Source organism: Magnolia sinica, chromosome 11 (genome assembly GCF_029962835.1).
Source record: "Magnolia sinica isolate HGM2019 chromosome 11, MsV1, whole genome shotgun sequence".
NCBI classification, from domain to species: Eukaryota; Viridiplantae; Streptophyta; class Magnoliopsida; order Magnoliales; family Magnoliaceae; genus Magnolia; species Magnolia sinica.
This window is the reverse complement of record NC_080583.1, coordinates 84,313,827-84,340,136: the sequence shown is the minus strand read 5'-3', so window position 1 is coordinate 84,340,136 and position 26,310 is coordinate 84,313,827. Positions and strand designations below refer to the sequence as shown.

At 39.6% G+C, this 26,310-nt stretch overlaps 1 protein-coding gene across 1 annotated transcript; it reads right to left on the bottom strand.

Moving 5' to 3' along the window:
* Nucleotides 1-616: 616 nt before the first annotated feature.
* LOC131219579 (transcription initiation factor IIF subunit alpha) lies at nt 617-25,316 on the bottom strand. The gene is made up of 9 exons (XM_058214803.1): nt 25,068-25,316; nt 24,288-24,446; nt 19,220-19,365; nt 18,287-18,657; nt 10,504-10,619; nt 5,572-5,715; nt 4,945-5,151; nt 4,568-4,777; nt 617-947 (listed from the first exon to the last, which is right to left on the bottom strand). The coding sequence occupies exons 1-9, from the start codon at nt 25,236-25,238 to the stop codon at nt 855-857; spliced, it is 1,617 nt and encodes a 538-aa protein (XP_058070786.1). The 5' UTR covers nt 25,239-25,316; the 3' UTR covers nt 617-854.
* Nucleotides 25,317-26,310: the final 994 nt, after the last annotated feature.

Here is a 26,310-nt window from a genome sequence, read left to right as displayed (position 1 = left end):
CAGAAATGAGGAATTAGGGGCTCTTTCTCCCAATATTTCAGGATGAGATGCCTCAGTCATTCCTGAGGCTTGGCATGGTGGGGATATCAGATCAAAAGCTAGGAAGGTAAGTCTGGCTTGGACCTAACGCTCATTCCTTTAACAACTAGACGTGTCCCCCAAGCGCGGTATTCCTTGAAGCTAAAAGGATGGTTTCAGAACGGGCCACTGCTGCTAGCATCCAAGGGACTCACTGGTTTGGGTTATTGATCTAGGAGTTGGAGATTTTGTTTGTCTTGTTATCCTACTGTTTTCCGTTTTCTTTTGAATAAAAGAGCAACTTTCGGAATCCTCCATACATACATATATTTTTCCCTTTACTTTGGAATAAAAATTCATAAACATAAGCGTGCATGAAAGCGGCAGCAAATCAGGTGCAGGAGTGGGCAACCATCTGTTTCGAAATGTTAACCAGCCAAACTGACTAGGAAGTGTGTGTAGGAGTGCAATACACGTGAACACAGGAATGATACTAATATTAGAAGAGTACATTTTTAGCATTATCCGAGGGCCGAATGTAGAACAAATCATAGGGTGAACATATCAATTCAAGAAAAAAGGAGCATAAGATAAGAACTTCCAGGCATAGAATCCCTTACTTTGATCCGTAAAAGACAAGAAAGACCAAACAAGCTTAAATATGTAAACTCAGTTTCTCAAGGGAACCTGCTCTAAGGCACCAATACAACATATTTTCCTTCATTTTTCCCCTTTTCCGACTGAATTCAACCCAGTGAGAATTATACAAATTGTACTTTTTATGATTATGGGTACAACCGTTAGAAAAGGTTAATAAGATTACAAATGTGGGCAACTTATCTATCCCTCAACACAACATAGCTTGGTCCATTGTTTGTCTTCTGTATTTTAGATATTTTCCTCAGAATTTCCGCAAAAGCCGTCTTATCCTGCACAATTGAATCTTTATGGATTAACAAAACAAGAGAACACTTCTGTGAATAGACTGTCAGGAGCATGTTTAGTAACTGCTGCTGGTATGAATGAATTCTCTAAAACAAGGAGAAGCGGTTTTCTCTACAACATTAAATGGGAGATCATATGGACAAATCCTGGCTGTGCAGCTCTCACACCACAGTTTTCTCCGAACATGGTACACTGAGCTGGACCAATGAACCTAACAATAAAGCTAGTGGGGATCCAGGAATACCCCGTAATCAAACTATAAGAGGTGACATTTGAGCTCCAAAGCCAGTGTTTTGTTTTAAGCTCATGACACTGATTTAGCAGGGTAGAGAATTCCAAACAAGATGTCCATTCATCCTTAAGGCCACCTATGGATGAAGGTGGCTGACGCCTCTTCAGATGGTTTTCAGAACTTTCTTAAACGATTCTGAACAAAACTTAAAAAGGGGTGGAAAAACAAACTCTTGCAACACTCTAACAGAGGGAACTGAAGTCATGTACCGAGTACTATGAAAACTTGTGTCCTCTTTAAGTATGCACTGCTGGATTATGTAATTGGTGTTTAACTACATCTTGTCTTCATGTCACCAAATGGAGTTTTTTTTTTTTTCCATGGCCTCTTTGGTGGGAAACAATATACAACAGGCACAATGAAATTCTGGCAGTGGTCAACTGTAGTCCCTGAAAATCCACATAGGAGAACCCAGCTCTTGGTAGGACTTGTCAAAGTCCCTTGACAAACAAGGGGTAACATAAACCATTTGGTCTGCGGTTTCTGCTCTTGTTCACTACATACGAATAAGCATCGTACACAACTGTCGGTCTGTGTATCCACCACTCAAATTGAATAGTATAGTGAGTATTAGTGAAAGAGTAAGGTTGCCGCCATCCTACTCCATTTGGGTTGCAACTGTGTATTCCAGCAACACTCATGTTAGCATGAGAATGTCACCATGATTTCCACCAAAGAAGCAAACTTATGTGATGGTCTCTTTCCTTAGTGATAAGCTGAATACAAGTAATTAAATCTCAATAAAAAGCCATATAAGAAGCAATGGACAGATTTATTCAGACATGTTTCGAAAAGAATAATTCTGAACATCTATAAGGGCTTGTTTGGGAGCTTGTAAATGGAGGTAAATGGGAAATGAAATTGGAGGTAAATGAATTGGGAGTAAATGGCTTACCCAGCATGTGTTTGGATGGGAGTAAATGAAATGCATATAAAATCCAAATATATTGTTTGGATAGGAGTAAATGGGAGGATTTGGAATGCATTGGAATTTTTCAATATATTCACAGTAATTTTTCAATATATTCACAGTAACATGTGGTATCCAAAAACAGCTTTAATATCTCAAATTAGTGTACATATGTGAAATTTAGTAGATTGAGTGTAATAAGCCCATTGAAATATATAATTTAGCCCAAAAGAAATTTCTTGAATCGGGTGGGCCACAAATATAAGGATCACGAACAAGCAACTTACCAATGCTTTTTAACCGTCCATTTAGATGGCCAACCTTTAAACGGTTTGGATCTTTTTATTGGTGTGATTTTAGTGATGTAGCCAGTATTTTAATGGTTTGGAGCATCACTAGTATGTCATGTATATGGTGGACATGTCTGTAGCGCCACCTTTGTTTAGTCACGCGACTCTCCAAGGGAGCTCAAAAAGGCATTTCACCCCATTCACTTCCAAATCCTCTCTTGTAGATAGGATTTCATTCACAAGCCCATTTACTTCCATTTCATTTCATTTACATGCATTTACTTCCATCCAAACACAGCTAAAATACCATTTACCTTCATTTACTCTCAATTCCCTCCATTTACTTCTATCCAAACGGCCCCTAAGAGAAGTTAGGAACGATGCTAGGGGGGTGATTGGTTTGAACTTCTACAACACAACAGGAATGATAGATATTTCACTGGTTACATTTTACAGGACTTATTCTCAATCCAATAGCATATTCGTCCACTCTGCATTTATTATTATGTCTCTTCATTTGTCGTCATCACCATCTAAAATTTACTCAATTAATTAGGATTGGCTACATGAATCCCAATTAATACCTTCAATTAGACCATAAGGTCATCGAGTGTTTTCTTACTACCTCCGCCCACGTCCATTTGAGCCTTCTCCATTGCCTTTTTAGAGCCTTGAACTAGTACCAGCAACTCCTAACCGGCACGGTTCTTGGTCTCCGCCGCACATGACCAAACTACGTATGCTTTCCCTCATCTTATCACCTACTGGTGCCACTCCTAAGTTCATCCTTACCCATCTTGCCACTCATCCATCTCAACATCCTCCTCATTTCAGCTACACTCATCCTATGAGCTCATTGTTCTTTAACTGTCCAACAGTTTAATCCCATAAAGCATTGCTGATCTTATAGCTATCCTATAAAAGTTCCCTTTCCATTTAAGTGGTACACAAGGATCACTTAAGACTCCAAAGGCACATCTTCATTTTTTACATCTAGCTTGAACTATATGGGCAACATCCTTCTCAATCTCTCCACTCTCTTGAGTTACCTCAAGGTATCGAAAGTGGTCATTTGAGAAACTTCTGGTCAGCAACATTTAATTAATTCAGTTTTTGCTCCTATCGTTACTAAAATTGCACTCCATTCACTCCGTTTTAGTCCAAGTAATTTTAAATCATCTAGATTCTAAAGCACCCCTCCATAAATCTAGCTTTGTGTTTATTCCCTCCCTCATCTTGTCAATCAGAATGATGTCATCAACTCGTCCATAACCAATGCAAAAAGGTACAGGCTCAATGCCAACCCCTGGTGCGAGCTTACAGTGGTCACTCATTAATTTGTACTGCCGTAAAAATAATAATTGGCATTCAGTCTTTTCCTCATCAAGTTGACATGTGTATATACTATCAGGAGAGCCGCACATTCACTTTGAGTCTCACTACTTTACAGACATTACAGCTAAAATGCATAGCATCCTATTTTAAATCCATGAATTCAATAAGCATTCACACTCAAATGTGAAATGCAAGCTTTAATGGGGATAATATTGTTTTCCATGACAACATTATCATGACAGTTATAAAGACATCATCTTTGAATGATACAGCAGGAAACACATTATTTTATAACAGCGTAAATCATCATCCTCCTCCCAGCTGTAACCCAACTAGTTGGGGTTTGGCTAGACAAATCCTGTTCCGCCATTCAACTTTATCAAGAACCATATCCTTAGTCAGACCATAGATCACTGAGTCTTTTTTTACCAACTCCACCTGTCCCACATCCTTCCGGGCCATCCTGTTGCCCTTTTGGAGCCTTCAACTTGAACCAACTCACTCACAACCAGTAAAGTTCTTGGTCTCTGCATGGCCGAACCACTTGAGTCTACTTTCCCTAATCCTATTACCTATTTGGTGCTATTCCTAAGTTCCCTCAAATGCATTCATTTCTAATTTCATCCCTCCTCTTCTTGCCACTAATCCATTTCAACATCCTCATTTCAGCTATGCTTATCCTATCAACATGTTGTTCCTTAACTCCCCATCGTTCCATAAAGCACGGAAGGTCATATAACTATCCTATCAAACATAAAATAAAAGATATAAGTGTACCTGTGGGGCTTTTAGTCTTGCCCTGAATTTCGCAACAAGATCTTGTGTTGTCACTGGAGCCATTTGCAACAGAACAGCCCGAATTTCATCCTCAGTGACAGGCTCTGCAGATGGTGTTGCTCCAGTTCTCGAAGAGGTTGATGAACCTTTCGAAGGTACATTACTCTTGGAAGCAGAGGGGGCCTCATCTTTTACAGATGGCTTCGAGTCCTGAACCAAAACAAATACTTGGTGAATAGTCCAGAAGAAAGGAGAAAATAGACACCACGTGTGGTTCTTCCACAATGCATAATTAGGAAGGATCATCTCTGAAGACAGAGGAGGGGGTACAAATGAAGGAAGAAAAAAATCTAGCTGTCCAACAGGTGATGACATACATTATCAGCCTTTGCTTTTTTTGAAGGTGCACCATTAGCTGATTTTGCGTCATCACTGCTTGATTTCCTCTTTGCCTTAGATGACTTGGATTGAGGAGTTCCTCGAGCAGGTGCTGGTTTAGAGGGGCTGTTGTCAGTAGGTTCCTCTTTAGGTGCATCCTTCTGTTTTGGAGCAAGTACAGGGGACATGCCAATCTCATCATCCATCTGTGCGGATAGAAACAACAATCATTAGGATCAAAAAAGGAAGCAAATACAAAAACGTACATAAAACACTAGCCAGTGGATGATGTCCATCCTCTAACTTCAACTTGATTAAGCTCTTGAAACTTTCAGTGCATAATTAAACTGAAAACTCCACAGTGATTAAAAGCTCATACTGATTGAAAGCAGATACAGGGAAGCTTTAGTGAACTACCAGTTTTTTAAAGATTCCCTAATAACATAGGCAACACGGACTGTCATTCTAAGTTCTCAACAATGTTACCTCTGCGATGAAATGCAAAGACAGCAACTTATTTAAGGGAATAACTTTCACGTTGGTCTTCATATACATTTTCTCATTAATAATGGTAGTCAATAATATATGCGAGCAAGTGATTGAGATACAGGGACAAAAGAAGTTACATCATCATCGTCGTCGTCATCCTCAGCATCAGATTCGTTTAGTCCACCAGCTCGTCCAAGCAGCTTTTTCAACTCCTTCCCAGATTTGCTCAGCTTTCCCTGAGTTCCCTCCCCTTCTTCGCCTTCATCCTCATCATCTTCATCCTGCAAGCAAGAGAAAATCATATGAACCTCCACAAAAGCACCCAGAACCCCTGAAACTAACAAGTTAAAAAGTGTAAAATTATTCAATACTAGGAGCATAGCAATTTCAACTGTAGAATATGAAACTCAGTACCAGTTTGAAAACCCATGAAAATATGGAAATTACCCCAATTTGAAGGCACAGGAATAATGATATGTTGAACTAATTTATTGAAAAGGAAGGAAAATAGATGTGTTTGACATCTTTAATATGAACCAAAAGGGACATGAAAAAGAGGAGGCAAAAAGCATCATAAATCTTAATTGGTGAAAATGCTACAAGCATCTTACCTTGTTTATTTTGGAAAGCAAGCTCAACACAAACTGAACTTTACCAGCCTACATCGCAATTTAACATATAGAATGACTTTTATTAACAAAGAGAAAAAGAGCTACGTCCAAGGGAAAGAATCCCAATACAAATCGACATTTGCTTGGACCCCTCTTTCACAAGGACAAGAGCAGACAGTTTGCATCATTTGAGATCAAGGTAAACAAGATGTTTTGTCCTAACGGCAATGTCCTCGATTGCATGGCATCAATAATGAATGCTAGTTTCTGAAGTTCCAAGGCTTTGTTCGACGCCCAATTCAAAACATTCAGCAAGGCTCCCTCCGCAACTAATGAGCGTTGGTAAGAATTGGAAAATATCCAAAGCCCCTCACAAAGAGACTCAGACTTGGCATCATTGTGATTGCTAAGACGCTGACCCATGCAGGACCGAGAACACAATTTTGATATTCCCCCAACTTCTCCAAGGATGCCCCTCACACTAGATGAACCCAATAGGGATAGAGAAACCCCTAAAACTCTAATGCAAGAATGAAGAAGTGTGCAATAAACATGTGGACCCCATATGTTGTGTTATGCTTAGACATTTTTAAGAGATGAGTATCCTTTGAATGGGTCTAGCGTGATTCTTTGAGGCCTTTATTTAGTAAAGATTTCAAAGGATCTTTAGAGGGATTTTAAGTCATATTGGTTCTCTATTTTAAGATATTCGAGTCTTAGACAATCTTCAATATGATACATCAATACATTGTGGCATCTAAATCTTTAATAAGATACATTAATATCTGGGGAGATCTAAAAAATAAGTTAGAGACAAGAATACGAGAATAAAACGAAGAGAGAGATTTGGGTCCATATGTGTAGTATTTTTTGTTCTTTTCTTAATTTAGAATAATTGAATCTTTATATATTTCTTCATAGATGTTGTATGGCAATGAAGATAAAGTATTCTCTTGCAGGGGGGGAGAAAATCTTACAAAATCAACCCTTTGAATTGTAGTGGGCAAAATTTTCTTTATCATCCATCCTAGATCAAAATTCAACTTCCAACCATCAGCCATTGGATAACTCCAGCACTTCGATAATTCGACTCGAGAATTGTTTCCATTTGGCTAATAAGTCAGCCACTGTTTTTTTTTTTAAGATACTGATTTTATCTAGGGCTAAAGGCCAGGAAAAAAATTTAAATAAAAAAAAAAAAGAAAACAAAACAAAACAAAACAAAACAAAAAAAAAAAAAAACAAAACAAAACAAAAGAACCAAAAGGAAGTCTAGAATACAACAGCCTCTCAGCTCCCCAACCTAGAAAAATCAAGGTGGCCACCCCCTCACAAAAGAAATCACCCTTGCCAAAAACCCCAGAAGAAGCGTTGGCCTTGTTATTGAAGCATCAATCATTCCTTCCCAACCAAATACTCCAAAGAACTGCTAAGAGTGACAAACTCTACCTAGATTTCCTATTGCTCTTCCCTCCAACCTCAAGCCACGAGCGAAACAACGCTTCAATAGAATTTGGAATAACCTAGAGGGTGTTGAACAACTGAAGAACGCTGCTCCAGACCTCCCTAGCAAAGGAATAATGAATGAAAATGTGGTCCACTGACTCCACATCCTTGTAACAAGCAGGCAAACATGGCGGTAAATCATCAATTGTTTACAAAGGTTATCAATGGTCAGAATGCGATTCCTTCCAGATAACCAGGTGAAGGCCACTTTCGGAGGAGCACCCACATACCACACAGGCCTCCTTGTATGACGATCATTCCTCAGGCTAGACGATCAGGAGATCCTAGAGTAAAGGGATTTCACTGAAGAGTTTTCGGAAGGGTGGTCCTTCCAAACCAAAGTGTCCTTCATCCCCGAAACCAGTCATATCCCCTGTATGCAGGATAGGAGGGAAACCAATTGATCCACCTCCTCATCCCAAAGGTCACGCCAGCAAGGGGGGAGCCACACCCCCGATTCCTCTAAACCACAAAAACAGTCAACAACTGAGATCTTTGGAATAGAAGAAATGGCAGCAAGGGAAAGAAAATGGGACCTCTCCACACCAATAGTCCTCCCAAAATCTAATTTGCGATCAGTTTCCGATGGCGAACATCTGCCCTTCATGAACAAACGGGGCTACCTTAGTGATAGCCTTCCAAATATGAGACCCGCGATAAAGGGATATGATTCCTTGATCCAACATCCCTTAGCAGTTGTACCATATTTAGCTACAATGATAGACCTCTAGAAACTGTCTTCTTCCTTCCCAAATCTTCAAGTCGATTTACCCAACAAGGCCAAGTTGACTTCATCCAATCTCTTGATCACAGATCTTCCGACGGAACAAGGGGACTAGACTTCCTTCCATTTTCACCAAAAGTCGTACCATGCAATAGGAAATCCCTCCTAAGTTAATCAATTCTGTCAATAACCAATTTAGGACATAGAAACAGAGACAAAAAATAGAGGAGAAGATTCAACAGAGAGTCGGAGATGCTTTGATGAGACTAATTCTCCCTCCCAAAGAGAGAAGCTTACTCTTCCATGAAGACAGCTTTCTCTCCATCCTCTCAATGACTATGTCCCAAGGGTGTTTAGCAGGTTTCCCTATACAAAGAGGACAACCTAAGTAAGAAGATGGGAAGGAACCTACCCAACACCCAAGCAAAGAGGTAAAGCAATCCAACTTAGAGGAGGATAAATTGACACCCAGGATTTCGGATTTAGCCAAGTTGACCTTAAGTCAACCACAATTACTAAATGAATTGTTCCGAGCTAGGTAGATCTTAAACCCCGCTATGACCCTATGCAACAGAGAAACTTTATCATTCGAATATACAAAACACCCATCTTCTCAAATGCCCCATAATAGGACAAGGAAAACATCAGCAACTTTTTCTTTCAAAGACCAACGCCCACTGAAGAAGGGAAGATTATTTCACAATCTACATAAGGGAGGCTCCTTCCACACCCTCAATCCCCTGTCACTTCCTCTACTCATCCATAGGTTCCAACATCTCTCCCTAACTCCAATATTTATTTATTTTAAGATTCCAACTCCAATATTATTTTTTCAGAGATAACAGGAAATTTTATTTTTAAAAAAAACTCATGAAACGCAAGGAAAGAATACAATCCCAAAAAAACAGAAACCCAGAACAGAAACAGACCGGCGACAAGCTGACCTAGGCATCCTAGACATAGACAATCCAACCCCAATATTATTCATAATTACTTTCGTCCAAAGTATCTTGTTCTCACAACCAGAATGCTGCCACCGCTAACAGAGAAGGGTCAATTCTTGTCCCTTGCTCTATTGATTCCCAAGCCTCCTTTGATTATTGAACCTGTACCCACTTTATCAATGAATACCGATTGCCTACAAGTGGTTGAATGTTTCGACCCAATTTTTATGCCTTCTAAATATTAGTTTCTAAGGGGAAAATGTTTGTACAAATGGGTTGTAGATTAAGTTGGTTGACAGCTGGTTGCAGATAATTATTCTCTTTATCAGTGACACCAAAACCTGTCCTTGCCTATAATTATTCTCTTTATCAGTGACACCAAAACCTGTCCTTGCCTTACCATAGGCAATTCCTTTGGCTCTTCCTAATTTGTTGCTATGGAGATTGGAATCTTGAGAAGGGAAACATAAACAACCAAATGGTTGGCTAAGGATGATTTGACAAGCATAATATGACTCCCAATGAAATCAGGATGCACATCCACAATACTAATATCTTTTGAAGCTTTTCCACCATTTTGATGCCAAAAATCTTTGTTTAGCCCCAAGAACGAGACCCAGATACATAAGAGGATATTTTTGCACCAGTGATGGATGGGGAGCAGTCTTCAAGATCCAAATGGATTCTCAATCCTACCAAAGCACTTGCCCTGAGGATCACATATCATTTCCAACCATCTGTGAACCGACTTGAAGGTTTTCCGTTTGGAGCGCAGAAGTGTCACAACAAACAAAACTAACATCCGCAGATTGCAATTGCAAAATATGTATGGGGTAAATCTCGACAGCGAATCCCAGTGACAAGCCACCACCTTCCGCATAAGGAACATTTTACTTATGCCTTAACTGTGAATTTAAGCTATAACTTTCACAAAACCCAGTGTATATTGGCTAAACAAATTGGTCGCAAGGTAGGGCTTGAGATTAGCATGGCCGACTAGAAAAACTCTTCAGAACACTATGGAGAGTTGATTTCACGAAATATAGATCACGGGATATGATATCTCACGCCCTTTGAAAAGCACAAACAATATCTTTACAATAATGACAGGTAGTGCATCAGTTTCTATGAAAATGGAGATCTACAAAGGTATCAAATACTGCCTGAAAAGATGGTTTTCAGACAAATTTGTGTTTCCGAGATGGGGAAAAAAGCCACAAATAGCATATTCACAAATTAAGAATCTTAAAACATGCATGTTGCAAAGCTATTGCCCAATCAAACCTGCTTGATTTCTGGAGGTGCAGGAACCTCAGGAGCCAAATCTTCCCGTTCCTCCGGGTCGTTACCCACAGCTTCATCATCATCAGTGAAAATTTCCTCATGCTCCCAGTCGTCGCCTGGGAAGGGTTGGAATAACAGTCAACAAAAAATCCGAAATAGGGCACTCAGTTGAAGATGAAATCCTTGTTATTTTGTCTTATAGAGCAACTAGTAGCAGCCTTTGGGATAATTTGGATGTAATATAAAAGATCAATGGTGACGTATGTAACAGATTCATACAAAAGAATTTTATGTTCAACATATTAAATCAAGTGACGCTTGTTTTGAGCTTATTTCCACAGGTAGGGTGAAAACCAACACCTAAAGCAAACTACTCAAAAGTTCCGAACCCTTCCAAATATGCAGGTTCTGTAATACACAAATGGCACTTGATGACCCTTCTGCAGGCAAGCAGTTGTATGAACAATGTGGCAATAGTAAGAAAATCATTCCTACTTGCAAACTAAAAAGTTCCAAACTGTTCCAAATATGCAGGTTCTTTAATATGCAAAAATGGCACTTGATGCCCCTTACTACAGGCAAGCAGTTGTATTAACTATGAACAATGTAGCCATAGTAAGAAAATCATTCCTAATTGATAAGTGTTGTATATATAGGTGCCACGTTTACCTAAAGCAGAACACTCAAACATTCCAACCCCTTCCAAATATGCAAGTTCCATAATACACAAATGGCATCTAATGACCTTTCCGTGGCAAGCAGATGTATAAATAATTTGGCCACTGTAAGAAATCATTTCTAAATTTTGAGTGTCGTATATAATAATGCCACAAGCATGTCAGATACCAAAAGTCATGTCGTACATGATGATGCCATGCTTACGTCTGACACCAAAAAACAATGTTTATGAACATGGTGGCAGTAGTCATAGTAGTAGTAGTAGCAGTAGCAATAGCTGTGTAAAATTCATATAACCTTTTTACCAATAGTAGTAAGTAGATGGAAAGGACAGCCCCTCTAATGAATTCTTATGGAAACAAAATTATGGGGAACACTGTGGAATGACTACATATCTAGGGTTGTTTTATTTGATATCCCCATAAACTAGATAATATGTCATTTCTCTCAAGATTCTCAAGGATTTTCTCAATTGACCTCTAACAACGTCAAATGATCCTTTCAGAAAAATGACAAAAGTACCCTTCAATAGATTTTAATCTTTTCAACATTTCAAAATTTACACCAAAGGTCAATCACACATGTTGGTGCCCTCCACATCCAAACAAAGGTGCATATGGAATGCAAGTGCCAAATTTGACTTTTTCATCAAAAGGTGCAAACTGGATCTTCCAACCAGAAAATCCAGCCATTTCACAATTCGGGTTGACCACACAAGGCAGTAACAGTTAGAGGGCTAGAAATCAATTCTCTAACTATCAATTTATATTACACATTGTGACTTCCCTGATGATTGAATAGGCTGCTTTTCTTAGACCACATGACTTCAAAGGAGGGGCCCGGACTTTAGACAGTTGTGATTATTAAACCATCTCTACAAATGGCCCCATTTAGATATGTCTTAAATTTGCATTATGTGAGGTGAAAGGTGGATGAGTGATTTGCGAGCCAGATTCCAAGTGATAGTTCACCAAAATTTCCAAAATGGTGTTGTATCATCCCATCTGTCACGTGCCACTCATCTACAGCTATCTAAACCATCCAGGTTGTTAGGCAAATCATGGATGGAGCATTTCTGAGTGACGGCTACCAAATGGATGGCTAATCATGATTATAACTAATAACTGGTTCAAATTCAAGGGAAAAATCAGATGGTTACTTTCGCATATTTTAATGCATTGTTTGTTTGTACTACATCCGCAACTGAAACAGCAATTTGGACGATCTGGATTGCCGTACACCTAAGTCATGCACACAGTTGGAGAGTCGCTGCCATTTTTAAAATGTTTGGAGCCATGTGATCTAGAAGAGTAGAAGTCTAGAAGAGCTTCAACGCATTATACCAAGTCATGATTCAATGGAGGAGCCTCATGTGGAGGAAGAAGACGTGTCAGAGATCTGTTCATACGGCACATTTATTAGAGGTTCGAGCCAACCATCCAAATTCAATGTACATTTGTGGGTCACTCGACGACTGTAATGCCCTGACTTCTCATATTCAATATCTTCACAGTGTGCATTACCCGATGAATGGCTGGACCTCTGACATGTGATGTATGCCTACATTTCTGACATGTTTCCACCCCTCATCTAACTGGCCCCATGTTGAATCACCACTGGCATTTAATTGGTGTGTACAACTAGAAATTTACAATGGCTAACAATGCACTGGATTGACAAGAATTTGCCTCATGGCCATGCAACTAGGGAAGATGGATACGTTAGAGCCCGAAAACCAAAATATGGTATAGAGCTACCTCTGTGGAGTATACATGGTATCAAGATGTATCCATTGGGTCCATCTATCTCATGTGCCCTAGCATGGATGGCTTGTGTTTAAAAATAGAAGCCATCAAACCCCTCTATTATTCGACATTCTTTCCCAAAACTATAGTAGTTGGTGGTAGTGGCAGTAGTAGTAACCGCATAAAATTCATACATGCTTTCACCAGCAATAGTAACTAGTAAGTAAATGAAAAGAACAGCCACTAATGAATTTTTAGAAAAGATAATAATGATCTGTCACTACCAAGGTTCAGGTGCCTGCAGCCTCCATTGCCGCAGATTTCATCATTTTCTTGCAGAAGCAATAAAGCACAAAAGCTTTTTGTTTGTCCAGCAACTGGACAGATAACAGATGCCTTTTTTATTCTGGCATGAGTAAAGGATACTGTGTGGATGCATCAAAGAATAATATAGAAAGGAAAAATATCTGGATTCTTATAAATATATATTAATATATATAAGGTATGAAATTGACAGCTGCTCACCCTTTTCAATGTCATCATCATCTAAGTCAAGATCCCCTCCTCTTGGACCTTCTTCATCATCATCCCCACTTTTTCTGTTGAGCCCCAACCGATTTTTCCTTGACATCTCTTCTTCCTCATCTTCCTCCCCCTTATCCGAGTGAGCAGCGTCTTCCTCGTCTTCACCATTTCCTTTTCTGCGACGACCACCCTCAGCCCCACCAGTGTTGCCATCATTCTTCTCCACATCACCAAAGGCAGCAGGTCCATTATTTGCTGCTTTCATCATCCATCTTTGATATCCCTCAGCACTCTTCCTCCGATTCTTCATTTTCTCTTCAGCTTCTTCTAATGTAAGTTGCTTATATTGGGCTACTTTGTTAAAGTTGTACCTACAAATGAAACAACCATCCCAGAAAGAAAAAGATTACAGTTCCTGGATCAAATTTTCTATTGTGTACAACAATATGGAATTTCAAATGCAAGTGCTGGCATGCATAAGGACAAAGGGCTTGAATTGGGATCATCAACTAGCTTAGCGTGTCAAAGATAAATTCCACCAAATCAGAGAATGTAACCAAATCAACCAGTCCCCTCCCCGCCAAAAAAAAAAAAAAACCACACACATAAAAAAGGATTATAGCTCCCAAATCGAATTATCAACCATCTATGGCAATAAGGAATTTCAAATCCATATGCTGCCATGCATAAGGATAGAGAGCTTGAATTGGGATCATCAACTAGCTTAGTGTTGCAGCATACAAGAATTCCACCAAAATTAGAGAATGAAACCTAATGAACCACAGTTTGATATTGACGGTACCATTTAACAAACAAATTCTCAGAGATGGCAGAGATAACGACACAACAGATGAAAGATAGACGAGCATAGGAACTGCTAAAAAAATTCCATGGCAAATAATTTGGATGCTGGCATGTGTTGGTTAGGCATACCAGGAGCCAGCAGGGATAGCGACAAACTCCTTTCCTTGCATCATCAGCAGATAATAATTAGCAGATTGTGAGCCCTCAAGCTGACCTTGATACTGATATTGACCTGTCTCATCCTCCAGAAGCCAAGGCTTATTCTTGTACTTCTCCTAGATATTGGCATGGACGCTGGTCAGTGAAATATCAAACAAATAAAATGAAATATACAGAAAATGTGGGGTCGAGGTTTTCTTAGCTGCAGTCAAACTAGCATATGCAGGTGACTCAACTACGAAAAGAGAACCACACATCTACTTCAACAAACCATGCAAAAATGGTCAGAACTTGCACTACATCCATGTCAACGAGTCCCATTAGTAGTGTTTTGTACGATTACCTTGCTTCTAGTCCATTTTTAACAATGCAAGAACTGTGACTTGTTTAGTATCGTATCCACCAAAAAAAAAAAGAAAAAAGGATAGGCATCTGAAAGCAGCATTTCATCAATCATCAATATCTAGTTGTCCAATGGAAATTATATTCAGAGTTCAGGAAGCAAAAGGATCAGTCAAATATTATCGCGTTACCAAAAAAAAAGGATAAAAAAACTAGAAATTAGATATTTCTAGTAGAATAGATAACAATAAATTGAAAAATTAATGAACAACCTTTTATATGATTTTTTTTTTAAATAGATATGTATTAGAATCCGAGACCTCAATGTTGAATACGGTATGGACATGGGCTTGAACCCTTTTTAATGAAAATCTTCAAATAAAAAAATTAAAAATTTAATTATTTTTTTTAAAAAAAGAGCATATCTACTACAAGCCTGGAAGGATGCAACGACTATACTAAGACCCTCTCTTAACACAAGGATCTTTGCATTAAGAGCCCCCCATCAACACATGACTCTGAGAAAACTGATATCAGTTCTCATAATCATTTCTTGATACCCCTCCAACACTGGAGGGGCAGCAACAACTTTGCGAGCAACCATCAACATTAGGCTTGAAGAAATTAGCAGGATTTGGCACCCACATGGGCTTAAACTTAGTTGTAACTTGCAAGAACTTCTATCAAGGTGCCACTCCCAGCCTCCCACTTCAAATTACACTTTAGACTCGTGTGCTAGCTGTTTTGACTTGTCAACATGTTGAAATAGACACTTGCCTGCTCCGCAACCAAATTTTTTGCCACTTTCCTTTCACACTTCGTGCAACTATAGGCTTAACTTCACTTACTCCATCCACCTTGTTGCTCTCTATTCCTTGGACCACCTTCAGGCTTCAGCTCTAGGAGAATGTTTGAAAGTGAAAATCTCCTAAACTCTGTGCTTGCAGATGGCCAGTTACCTCCTTGCTATCTGTTCCATGGACCCCCTTTAGGCTTCAACACCAGGAGAGTGTTCAAAACCAAATAATCCCCTAAACTCTGTTCTTGGAAATGACTAGTCGACCACCAAATAGCCAATTTTTTCCTTGAAACTTTCCACCAGGCCGCTTTACTTTAAAAATCCCATCACTTCTTTCCTTCTACAACCCCCACAAAATAGCACATGGAAATATCTTCCACAAAAGCCTCCTATAGATGCAAATGAACCCCAAAACAAACCTCCTATAAAGTCCTTAATGGAGAAACAAACGATCCACCACTTCCCAATTGCCCCAAAAAAGAATACGCATATTGGTGAACAGCTGACAGCATGTGCCTCTTGTTTAGAGCAAAGACTGCACATTGGGGGAACACATGGGCCTCTTCTTCAGATTGTCAATTTGTTGCCCATTGCCAACCAGGGGAATGCTCGCACCTTAGGATACTTAGAGCCTCCAATGCTTTAGTGAAAGGAGATGATCCATCACCTGGCACAAATCAGAAGAAATGACTTTTGAGTCAAAGATTCCATCCTTCGACCACTTCCGAACTTTCTTATCTTAGGAATCTTAGGAAAGAAGAGTTGGAAGATTTTCGTAGCCTTATAAGGATGTTGTGCACTTCTAATATCAATCTGGCCAAGGAAGACGAGAGTACGCACTTGGTTGAAAATGGCAAAGCTCTCTTCAAATCTTTTTATAAATCTATGTTGGTGAGAAGCGAGTCCCCCCGTTTACAAAGGATGGAAATTTTTCATCCTTCCAAGAGTGCAAACTTTCATATGGATTGCCATGGCAAACAAGATTCTTACAACTAACATTCTCTGGAAGAGGAATATAATGACTCCAAACATGCACATCAAGTGCAGAAAAGCGGAGCCCCTCAAATCTCAATCATCACTTCCTACATTGCAACGTTCATGAGAAATTTATTCACAAGTGATCATGAAACTTTTGTCAATCTACCACTCAATCTGATTGATCTGTCATGAGGATAATTTGGTTCACATGTGGTATGTATTGTTGTGGAACTAGTGATCATGAAACTTTGTCAGTCTATAACTCGATTGATCTGTTATGAGTATTTTGTTCAAAGGTGGTATAATTGTTGTAGAACTGTCTTAGTGATTTGTTGCATCGATAAGATACTTTGAAAAAAGTTAAGGTAGCAATGGAATTTCATCTGTCCCTATAACTATTGAAGGGAACTCCAGTAATGTGGTCAGGTGGGCAAAATCCAAAAGGGGCCCTTGTAGTTTGGCAAATACAACTGACACATCTGTCACATGTGCAATCACATTGTGGCCTGTTTTTCTCATGTTCACCATGAGGTAAATTCTGAAGAATGTGTTACCTAAACAGGGTGCTTAGAGAGACATGTTTGTACTACATGATTATAACTAATAACTGGTTCAAATTCAAGGGAAAAATCAGATGGTTACTTTCGCATATTTTAATGCATTGTTTGTTTGTACTACATCCGCAACTGAAACAGCAATTTGGACGATCTGGATTGCCGTACACCTAAGTCATGCACACAGTTGGAGAGTCGCTGCCATTTTTAAAATGTTTGGAGCCATGTGATCTAGAAGAGTAGAAGTCTAGAAGAGCTTCAACGCATTATACCAAGTCATGATTCAATGGAGGAGCCTCATGTGGAGGAAGAAGACGTGTCAGAGATCTGTTCATACGGCACATTTATTAGAGGTTCGAGCCAACCATCCAAATTCAATGTACATTTGTGGGTCACTCGACGACTGTAATGCCCTGACTTCTCATATTCAATATCTTCACAGTGTGCATTACCCGATGAATGGCTGGACCTCTGACATGTGATGTATGCCTACATTTCTGACATGTTTCCACCCCTCATCTAACTGGCCCCATGTTGAATCACCACTGGCATTTAATTGGTGTGTACAACTAGAAATTTACAATGGCTAACAATGCACTGGATTGACAAGAATTTGCCTCATGGCCATGCAACTAGGGAAGATGGATACGTTAGAGCCCGAAAACCAAAATATGGTATAGAGCTACCTCTGTGGAGTATACATGGTATCAAGATGTATCCATTGGGTCCATCTATCTCATGTGCCCTAGCATGGATGGCTTGTGTTTAAAAATAGAAGCCATCAAACCCCTCTATTATTCGACATTCTTTCCCAAAACTATAGTAGTTGGTGGTAGTGGCAGTAGTAGTAACCGCATAAAATTCATACATGCTTTCACCAGCAATAGTAACTAGTAAGTAAATGAAAAGAACAGCCACTAATGAATTTTTAGAAAAGATAATAATGATCTGTCACTACCAAGGTTCAGGTGCCTGCAGCCTCCATTGCCGCAGATTTCATCATTTTCTTGCAGAAGCAATAAAGCACAAAAGCTTTTTGTTTGTCCAGCAACTGGACAGATAACAGATGCCTTTTTTATTCTGGCATGAGTAAAGGATACTGTGTGGATGCATCAAAGAATAATATAGAAAGGAAAAATATCTGGATTCTTATAAATATATATTAATATATATAAGGTATGAAATTGACAGCTGCTCACCCTTTTCAATGTCATCATCATCTAAGTCAAGATCCCCTCCTCTTGGACCTTCTTCATCGTCATCCCCACTTTTTCTGTTGAGCCCCAACCGATTTTTCCTTGACATCTCTTCTTCCTCATCTTCCTCCCCCTTATCCGAGTGAGCAGCGTCTTCCTCGTCTTCACCATTTCCTTTTCTGCGACGACCACCCTCAGCCCCACCAGTGTTGCCATCATTCTTCTCCACATCACCAAAGGCAGCAGGTCCATTATTTGCTGCTTTCATCATCCATCTTTGATATCCCTCAGCACTCTTCCTCCGATTCTTCATTTTCTCTTCAGCTTCTTCTAATGTAAGTTGCTTATATTGGGCTACTTTGTTAAAGTTGTACCTACAAATGAAACAACCATCCCAGAAAGAAAAAGATTACAGTTCCTGGATCAAATTTTCTATTGTGTACAACAATATGGAATTTCAAATGCAAGTGCTGGCATGCATAAGGACAAAGGGCTTGAATTGGGATCATCAACTAGCTTAGCGTGTCAAAGATAAATTCCACCAAATCAGAGAATGTAACCAAATCAACCAGTCCCCTCCCCGCCAAAAAAAAAAAAAAACCACACACATAAAAAAGGATTATAGCTCCCAAATCGAATTATCAACCATCTATGGCAATAAGGAATTTCAAATCCATATGCTGCCATGCATAAGGATAGAGAGCTTGAATTGGGATCATCAACTAGCTTAGTGTTGCAGCATACAAGAATTCCACCAAAATTAGAGAATGAAACCTAATGAACCACAGTTTGATATTGACGGTACCATTTAACAAACAAATTCTCAGAGATGGCAGAGATAACGACACAACAGATGAAAGATAGACGAGCATAGGAACTGCTAAAAAAATTCCATGGCAAATAATTTGGATGCTGGCATGTGTTGGTTAGGCATACCAGGAGCCAGCAGGGATAGCGACAAACTCCTTTCCTTGCATCATCAGCAGATAATAATTAGCAGATTGTGAGCCCTCAAGCTGACCTTGATACTGATATTGACCTGTCTCATCCTCCAGAAGCCAAGGCTTATTCTTGTACTTCTCCTAGATATTGGCATGGACGCTGGTCAGTGAAATATCAAACAAATAAAATGAAATATACAGAAAATGTGGGGTCGAGGTTTTCTTAGCTGCAGTCAAACTAGCATATGCAGGTGACTCAACTACGAAAAGAGAACCACACATCTACTTCAACAAACCATGCAAAAATGGTCAGAACTTGCACTACATCCATGTCAACGAGTCCCATTAGTAGTGTTTTGTACGATTACCTTGCTTCTAGTCCATTTTTAACAATGCAAGAACTGTGACTTGTTTAGTATCGTATCCACCAAAAAAAAAAAGAAAAAAGGATAGGCATCTGAAAGCAGCATTTCATCAATCATCAATATCTAGTTGTCCAATGGAAATTATATTCAGAGTTCAGGAAGCAAAAGGATCAGTCAAATATTATCGCGTTACCAAAAAAAAAGGATAAAAAAACTAGAAATTAGATATTTCTAGTAGAATAGATAACAATAAATTGAAAAATTAATGAACAACCTTTTATATGATTTTTTTTTTAAATAGATATGTATTAGAATCCGAGACCTCAATGTTGAATACGGTATGGACATGGGCTTGAACCCTTTTTAATGAAAATCTTCAAATAAAAAAATTAAAAATTTAATTATTTTTTTAAAAAAAAGAGCATATCTACTACAAGCCTGGAAGGATGCAACGACTATACTAAGACCCTCTCTTAACACAAGGATCTTTGCATTAAGAGCCCCCCATCAACACATGACTCTGAGAAAACTGATATCAGTTCTCATAATCATTTCTTGATACCCCTCCAACACTGGAGGGGCAGCAACAACTTTGCGAGCAACCATCAACATTAGGCTTGAAGAAATTAGCAGGATTTGGCACCCACATGGGCTTAAACTTAGTTGTAACTTGCAAGAACTTCTATCAAGGTGCCACTCCCAGCCTCCCACTTCAAATTACACTTTAGACTCGTGTGCTAGCTGTTTTGACTTGTCAACATGTTGAAATAGACACTTGCCTGCTCCGCAACCAAATTTTTTGCCACTTTCCTTTCACACTTCGTGCAACTATAGGCTTAACTTCACTTACTCCATCCACCTTGTTGCTCTCTATTCCTTGGACCACCTTCAGGCTTCAGCTCTAGGAGAATGTTTGAAAGTGAAAATCTCCTAAACTCTGTGCTTGCAGATGGCCAGTTACCTCCTTGCTCTCTGTTCCATGGACCCCCTTTAGGCTTCAACACCAGGAGAGTGTTCAAAACCAAATAATCCCCTAAACTCTGTTCTTGGAAATGACTAGTCGACCACCAAATAGCCAATTTTTTCCTTGAAACTTTCCACCAGGCCGCTTTACTTTAAAAATCCCATCACTTCTTTCCTTCTACAACCCCCACAAAATAGCACATGGAAATATCTTCCACAAAAGCCTCCTATAGATGCAAATGAACCCCAAAACAAACCTCCTATAAAGTCCTTAATGGAGAAACAAACGATCCACCACTTCCCAATTGCCCCAAAAAAGAATACGCATATTGGTGAACAGCTGACAGCATGTGCCTCTTGTTTAGAGCAAAGACTGCACATTGGGGGAACACATGGGCCTCTTCTTCAGATTGTCAATTTGTTGCCCATTGCCAACCAGGGGAATGCTCGCACCTTAGGATACTTAGAGCCTCCAATGCTTTAGTGAAAGGAGATGATCCATCACCTGGCACAAATCAGAAGAAATGACTTTTGAGTCAAAGATTCCATCCTTCGACCACTTCCGAACTTTCTTATCTTAGGAATCTTAGGAAAGAAGAGTTGGAAGATTTTCGTAGCCTTATAAGGATGTTGTGCACTTCTAATATCAATCTGGCCAAGGAAGACGAGAGTACGCACTTGGTTGAAAATGGCAAAGCTCTCTTCAAATCTTTTTATAAATCTATGTTGGTGAGAAGCGAGTCCCCCCGTTTACAAAGGATGGAAATTTTTCATCCTTCCAAGAGTGCAAACTTTCATATGGATTGCCATGGCAAACAAGATTCTTACAACTAACATTCTCTGGAAGAGGAATATAATGACTCCAAACATGCACATCAAGTGCAGAAAAGCGGAGCCCCTCAAATCTCAATCATCACTTCCTACATTGCAACGTTCATGAGAAATTTATTCACAAGTGATCATGAAACTTTTGTCAATCTACCACTCAATCTGATTGATCTGTCATGAGGATAATTTGGTTCACATGTGGTATGTATTGTTGTGGAACTAGTGATCATGAAACTTTGTCAGTCTATAACTCGATTGATCTGTTATGAGTATTTTGTTCAAAGGTGGTATAATTGTTGTAGAACTGTCTTAGTGATTTGTTGCATCGATAAGATACTTTGAAAAAAGTTAAGGTAGCAATGGAATTTCATCTGTCCCTATAACTATTGAAGGGAACTCCAGTAATGTGGTCAGGTGGGCAAAATCCAAAAGGGGCCCTTGTAGTTTGGCAAATACAACTGACACATCTGTCACATGTGCAATCACATTGTGGCCTGTTTTTCTCATGTTCACCATGAGGTAAATTCTGAAGAATGTGTTACCTAAACAGGGTGCTTAGAGAGACATGTTTGTACTAAAGCTATAGGAGATAGTTTCCTGATTGGCTTTGCTGGAAAGCATTCTATTATTTTTGCAGTTGGTTGGCCTCTAAAGTGCATTTGATGTCTCAACTCTTATTAGGTTAAGGCCCTTCTTTTGTTGCTTTTTCGTTTTTTTTTTTTTTTCTTCCTTAATAAAATCCCAGTCATCCATTTATAAAATAAAATAAAAAATTATAAAAAAAATTATTATTATTTTTTTTTTAAAAAAAAAAGATGCTTTAAAGAGTTTTTATTTTCAGATATGCATGGTATTGTGAACAACAAAAGATATTCAAATTGCAGAGGGAGAGCTGTAGTGTACTGGTAGATCATGGGGGGTGAAGTAAGGGTCTGAATGGCAATTTTTAACATGTTTGACACACACCAACTATGGTTACTCTGGCAACATCAAAGTAGGTTGAATGTATGGAAATTCAATATAAACCCAACCCACACCTATAGAAAGCCCTAGTTGTCTTCCCACCAGAGAAACAGGCTCCATCTTATCTGCAAAAGGGTTTTTTGACTATTTTCTTCTCTTCAACATTATTTCATCAAGGGACCCACCCTCCACATTGATCTCAACAACAGGAAGCAATAAGTCCATGTTTTTCCTTTTCCTTCTATTATTGGTTTCTCAAATCAGCATCATGGGGATTACAGAAGCGGCAGCAAGTCTCTAGGAAGAAGGAACCAGGAACTTTTGTAAGCATTTACCTCATATACAAGCTCACATGAAAAAAAAAAAAAAAGATATGTTGAGGGTAAGGCCCTCCAAAACAATGACAATAGTGCCGGATACTTTAATGTTCAAGGCAACACATTCACAGGTCAAATTACATTTGGGTGGTGTTCCATTTCAAACAGCAGAAAGTAAAACCAAGCAAAAACTATTCTTACTACATAAGGAAAAACAACAGTTCTGGAAACTTAGTTTGCAGTGAATAATCCATCTTATAGGACATATACCTTATCTCTATCTTCATGATCATGATCCAACTGACCTTATAAGCATAGAGTCATCTATTTGCTTCTGGGAAGATCTGTGGGTGGGTGATACTCCGCTGAAATACAAATTTCCAAATTTATACAGTCTGGCCCCTGACAGGAACATCCCGATCGATAGATGCTACGAGCAGACTGCTGCGGGAATTGTGTGGGACGTAAAGTGTACTAGAAACCTTCATGACTGGGAGGTTAATGAGTTTGTGGGGCTGCTGAACTGTATCGCTAATATGGTTCCTGATCCATCCACTCCAGATAAGTTGATTTGAAATAGGGACAAATCTAGTGTGTTCTCGGTTAAATCCCTTTACTCTTACCTGCTCCCCTCTCCCACTCCAGTGGGCATTGTTTCCCCCTTCATCTGGAAATACCCAGCCCCCCCCCTAAATATATTTGCTTCGGATGGTTTGTTGGCAAAAACAGAATCCTCACAGTAGATAACCTCAAGAAGCGTGGTATGCAGCTTGTTAATATCTGCCTCTGCTGTATGGCAAACGAAGAAACCGTCGATCATTTACTGGTTCATTGCCCGTTCATCGGCCAAAATTGGCTGGATTTCTTCAATAGGTTCAACATCAACGGATGTCTCCCGCTTACTGCTTCGTCCTTGCTAGCATCTGGCATGGTTTCAAGACGGATAAATATAAAACCAGGATCTGGAGAATGTCCATCCTGGCCATTTGGTGGGCAGTCTGGGAGGAGAGGAACAATAGGTGTTTTAATGACATTCACGCTTCGGCTCTTTCTGTGGGATCTCGAGCTAAAAATCTGGTCATCGAATGGGCGGCTAATGTTGTTGGGCTGAACAAGTTTAATCTGTTGTTTTTAGGCTTGTTGTTTTTCTCTTGTTGTTTCTGCTATCTCAGCAGTGCTTTGTCTTTTCTTTTTTCCGGTTTCTCTTTAATAAAATCTCGTTGCCTTTTTTTAAAAAAACATAGAGTCATCAATGAAAAGCAGGTGAGTTTCCACTCCAACACAAGAGAAGACGGTCCAAAATTCACCCAACAAGGAAACAGATTCAGCACCACTAACAAGACTTGTAGTAATTGTGGAATTCTCAAGCTTTTCCATTATCTAAGATACTGTTTGGATGTGCCACTTCTTGGAACAAATCTCAACAAATGGCAATCATGGTGGGCCACAAATGCACTTGAATCATGCAAATCAACGCTGTGTTCAACAATATTGCAATCAAATTAATTAAAAATTGGAGAATTGCAATCCCAAATGGAGAAATTAACGATAGTGGGCATCACTATAGCAGACATTATTGGCCACTATTTCAAATCAACGTAGAAACAAAAACTGGATAAACAAGTACCCGCAGAGCATCCGTCATCTGACGCCCCTGAAGCCCGTCTTTCTGAAGAGACCACTTATTCTCAGCGTTCTTCTTCTTTGAGAAATTCGGCAAGCCTGTAATGAATCTTCCAATATAGAAAGTCTTGTCGGTGCTTCCACTCGCTCGCACAGTATACTCCTGCACAGAATTTGCAACATTTTGAATTTAAAAGTGATCACAGTGATCCATCCACCACACACGCATCGCTTGTGCTCCCCCATCCCCACAGACATGAGTTTGATTCCCCTCCCTGGGATTACCCAATGCCCATGTTTGCGGGTGATTGTGTGCATCCACAGGGAATAGTCTCAGCTTAAAATGGGGCGGGGACACACTGACGTCATCAAAAAAATGTCCCATCACTGATGGAACCCATATTGAACAATTCTACAATCCAACGGGCATATATAAAAGACATGACAGCGATGCATCCAATGTACACACGTCAAGCGAGAACAACAAAATCTGAACCGTCCAAATCGCCAGGCCCATTGCTGATTGAACCCAGATCGAAAATGGCATCCATTGAACAATCCTAACAATGAGACGCGCATATATAAAAGAGAAGGTTAATAGATACTGTTCAACGGCCCATATTCAATCCAACAATTGATTATCATCCAATCAGTGAGGTTCTTCGGCTTGCGCCTTCCAGATCGCACCATGCAAAGATTCCGCCAAGTGCAGAATTGGAATTAAATCTTTGAATTTAGGAATTAGTAAGAGAGGGAGAGAGGGAGGAGGGGGGAGAGAAGGTACGCGGATGAGGCGGGAGATGGGTACTCCGCATTCGTAGCATTTGGTGTGGCTCTTGGCCATGGTCTTGCCGCAGGAGAGGCAGAGGGTCATGTGCTTGCAGCTGCTGCCGTAGAGATCGGTCGTCGATCCGCAGCCGCCGCACGACGGCTTCAGGAAAAGATCAAATGACATCTTCTTCTTCGATTTCTCTCCTCTTCTCTTTCTTCCTTTTTTCTGAAGGAATAGGATAGAAGGAATTGGGATTTTCTGAGGATTTGGAGATTTTCCGAGGAAAACTAGAAAACTGAAAGACGCAGGAACGAAGGAGAGAGGTTTTAAGAAGAGAATCGGTTTTGGGGGAGAATTATACGATACTCAGGCCACGTCTGACCGTTGATATGCAGGCACTTGGACATTGTACACGTGGGACCCATTACCTCAGGTTAAATCATTTAACAGACTAGATTGTGGGACCCACTTTCTCTAAAATCAATCCTGACCTCTCACTTAAGGACACTTGCTTGTTTAAATAGGCCGATCTGATGCTTTCCATTTTTAACCGTCCGTTGGATGTCCACCAATCCTATCGTCAGATGATCAAATAAATCATGACCTTTTGTTCATGATATACCTGGGATCCATAATTTGGACGGTTTAGTTTGACTCATTGTAAGCCTCGTATGGAGTTTCTGTGTGGTTTATAAGTGCCTGCGTATCATCTATCAGACGCTGTCAGAGTATCAAAGCTTTTCCCTGGTTTTTCCGAGAGATGCTGTGTCCAACCGGCTGGACCACTGATGTAGCGTCCAATTAAAGGATAATTGGTATTTTGTCAGTGTACATGAAATCCATCCCGTCAAAAATACTCTTCTTTCCATTTGAATTATTTCCTAAATAATTATATCGAAAAAATTAAAATATGGACCACACAATGTTTTTATTATATAAATGGATATTGAACGTTTTCTATGATATGGCCCACCCAATGAGCAGAAAGATATGATTTTTTCATAGATGATCCTGATGGCCTGAAAATTTTTATCATACGCATGATTGGTTAGAAACTATCCGATGGTTGGACATAAGCGATTGCCCTGCTTGTTGTACAAGAGCATCCCTTCTCCTACACCGTGACGTGAGGACGGGCTGGATGCTGTCAGGGGCTCTTTGGGCCCACCGTTACGCATGTGTTTTATCCACACCGTCTGTCCATTTTAATGGATCTTTTTAAGGCAAGATCTTATAAAAGAGACATGTCCAATGC

Excerpts from the sequence above, each read along its gene's own strand:
- LOC131219579 (XM_058214803.1), bottom strand. The coding sequence starts at position 25,238 with ATGTCATTTGATCTTTTCCTGAAGCCGTCGTGCGGCGGCTGCGGATCG. Across the intron at positions 19,366-24,287 it reads AGATGACGGATGCTCTGCGG|GAGAAGTACAAGAATAAGCC; the intron begins GTACTTGTTTAT and ends GCCAATATCTAG. Across the intron at positions 5,716-10,503 it reads CACCTCCAGAAATCAAGCAG|GATGAAGATGATGAGGATGA; the intron begins GTTTGATTGGGC and ends TCTTGCTTGCAG.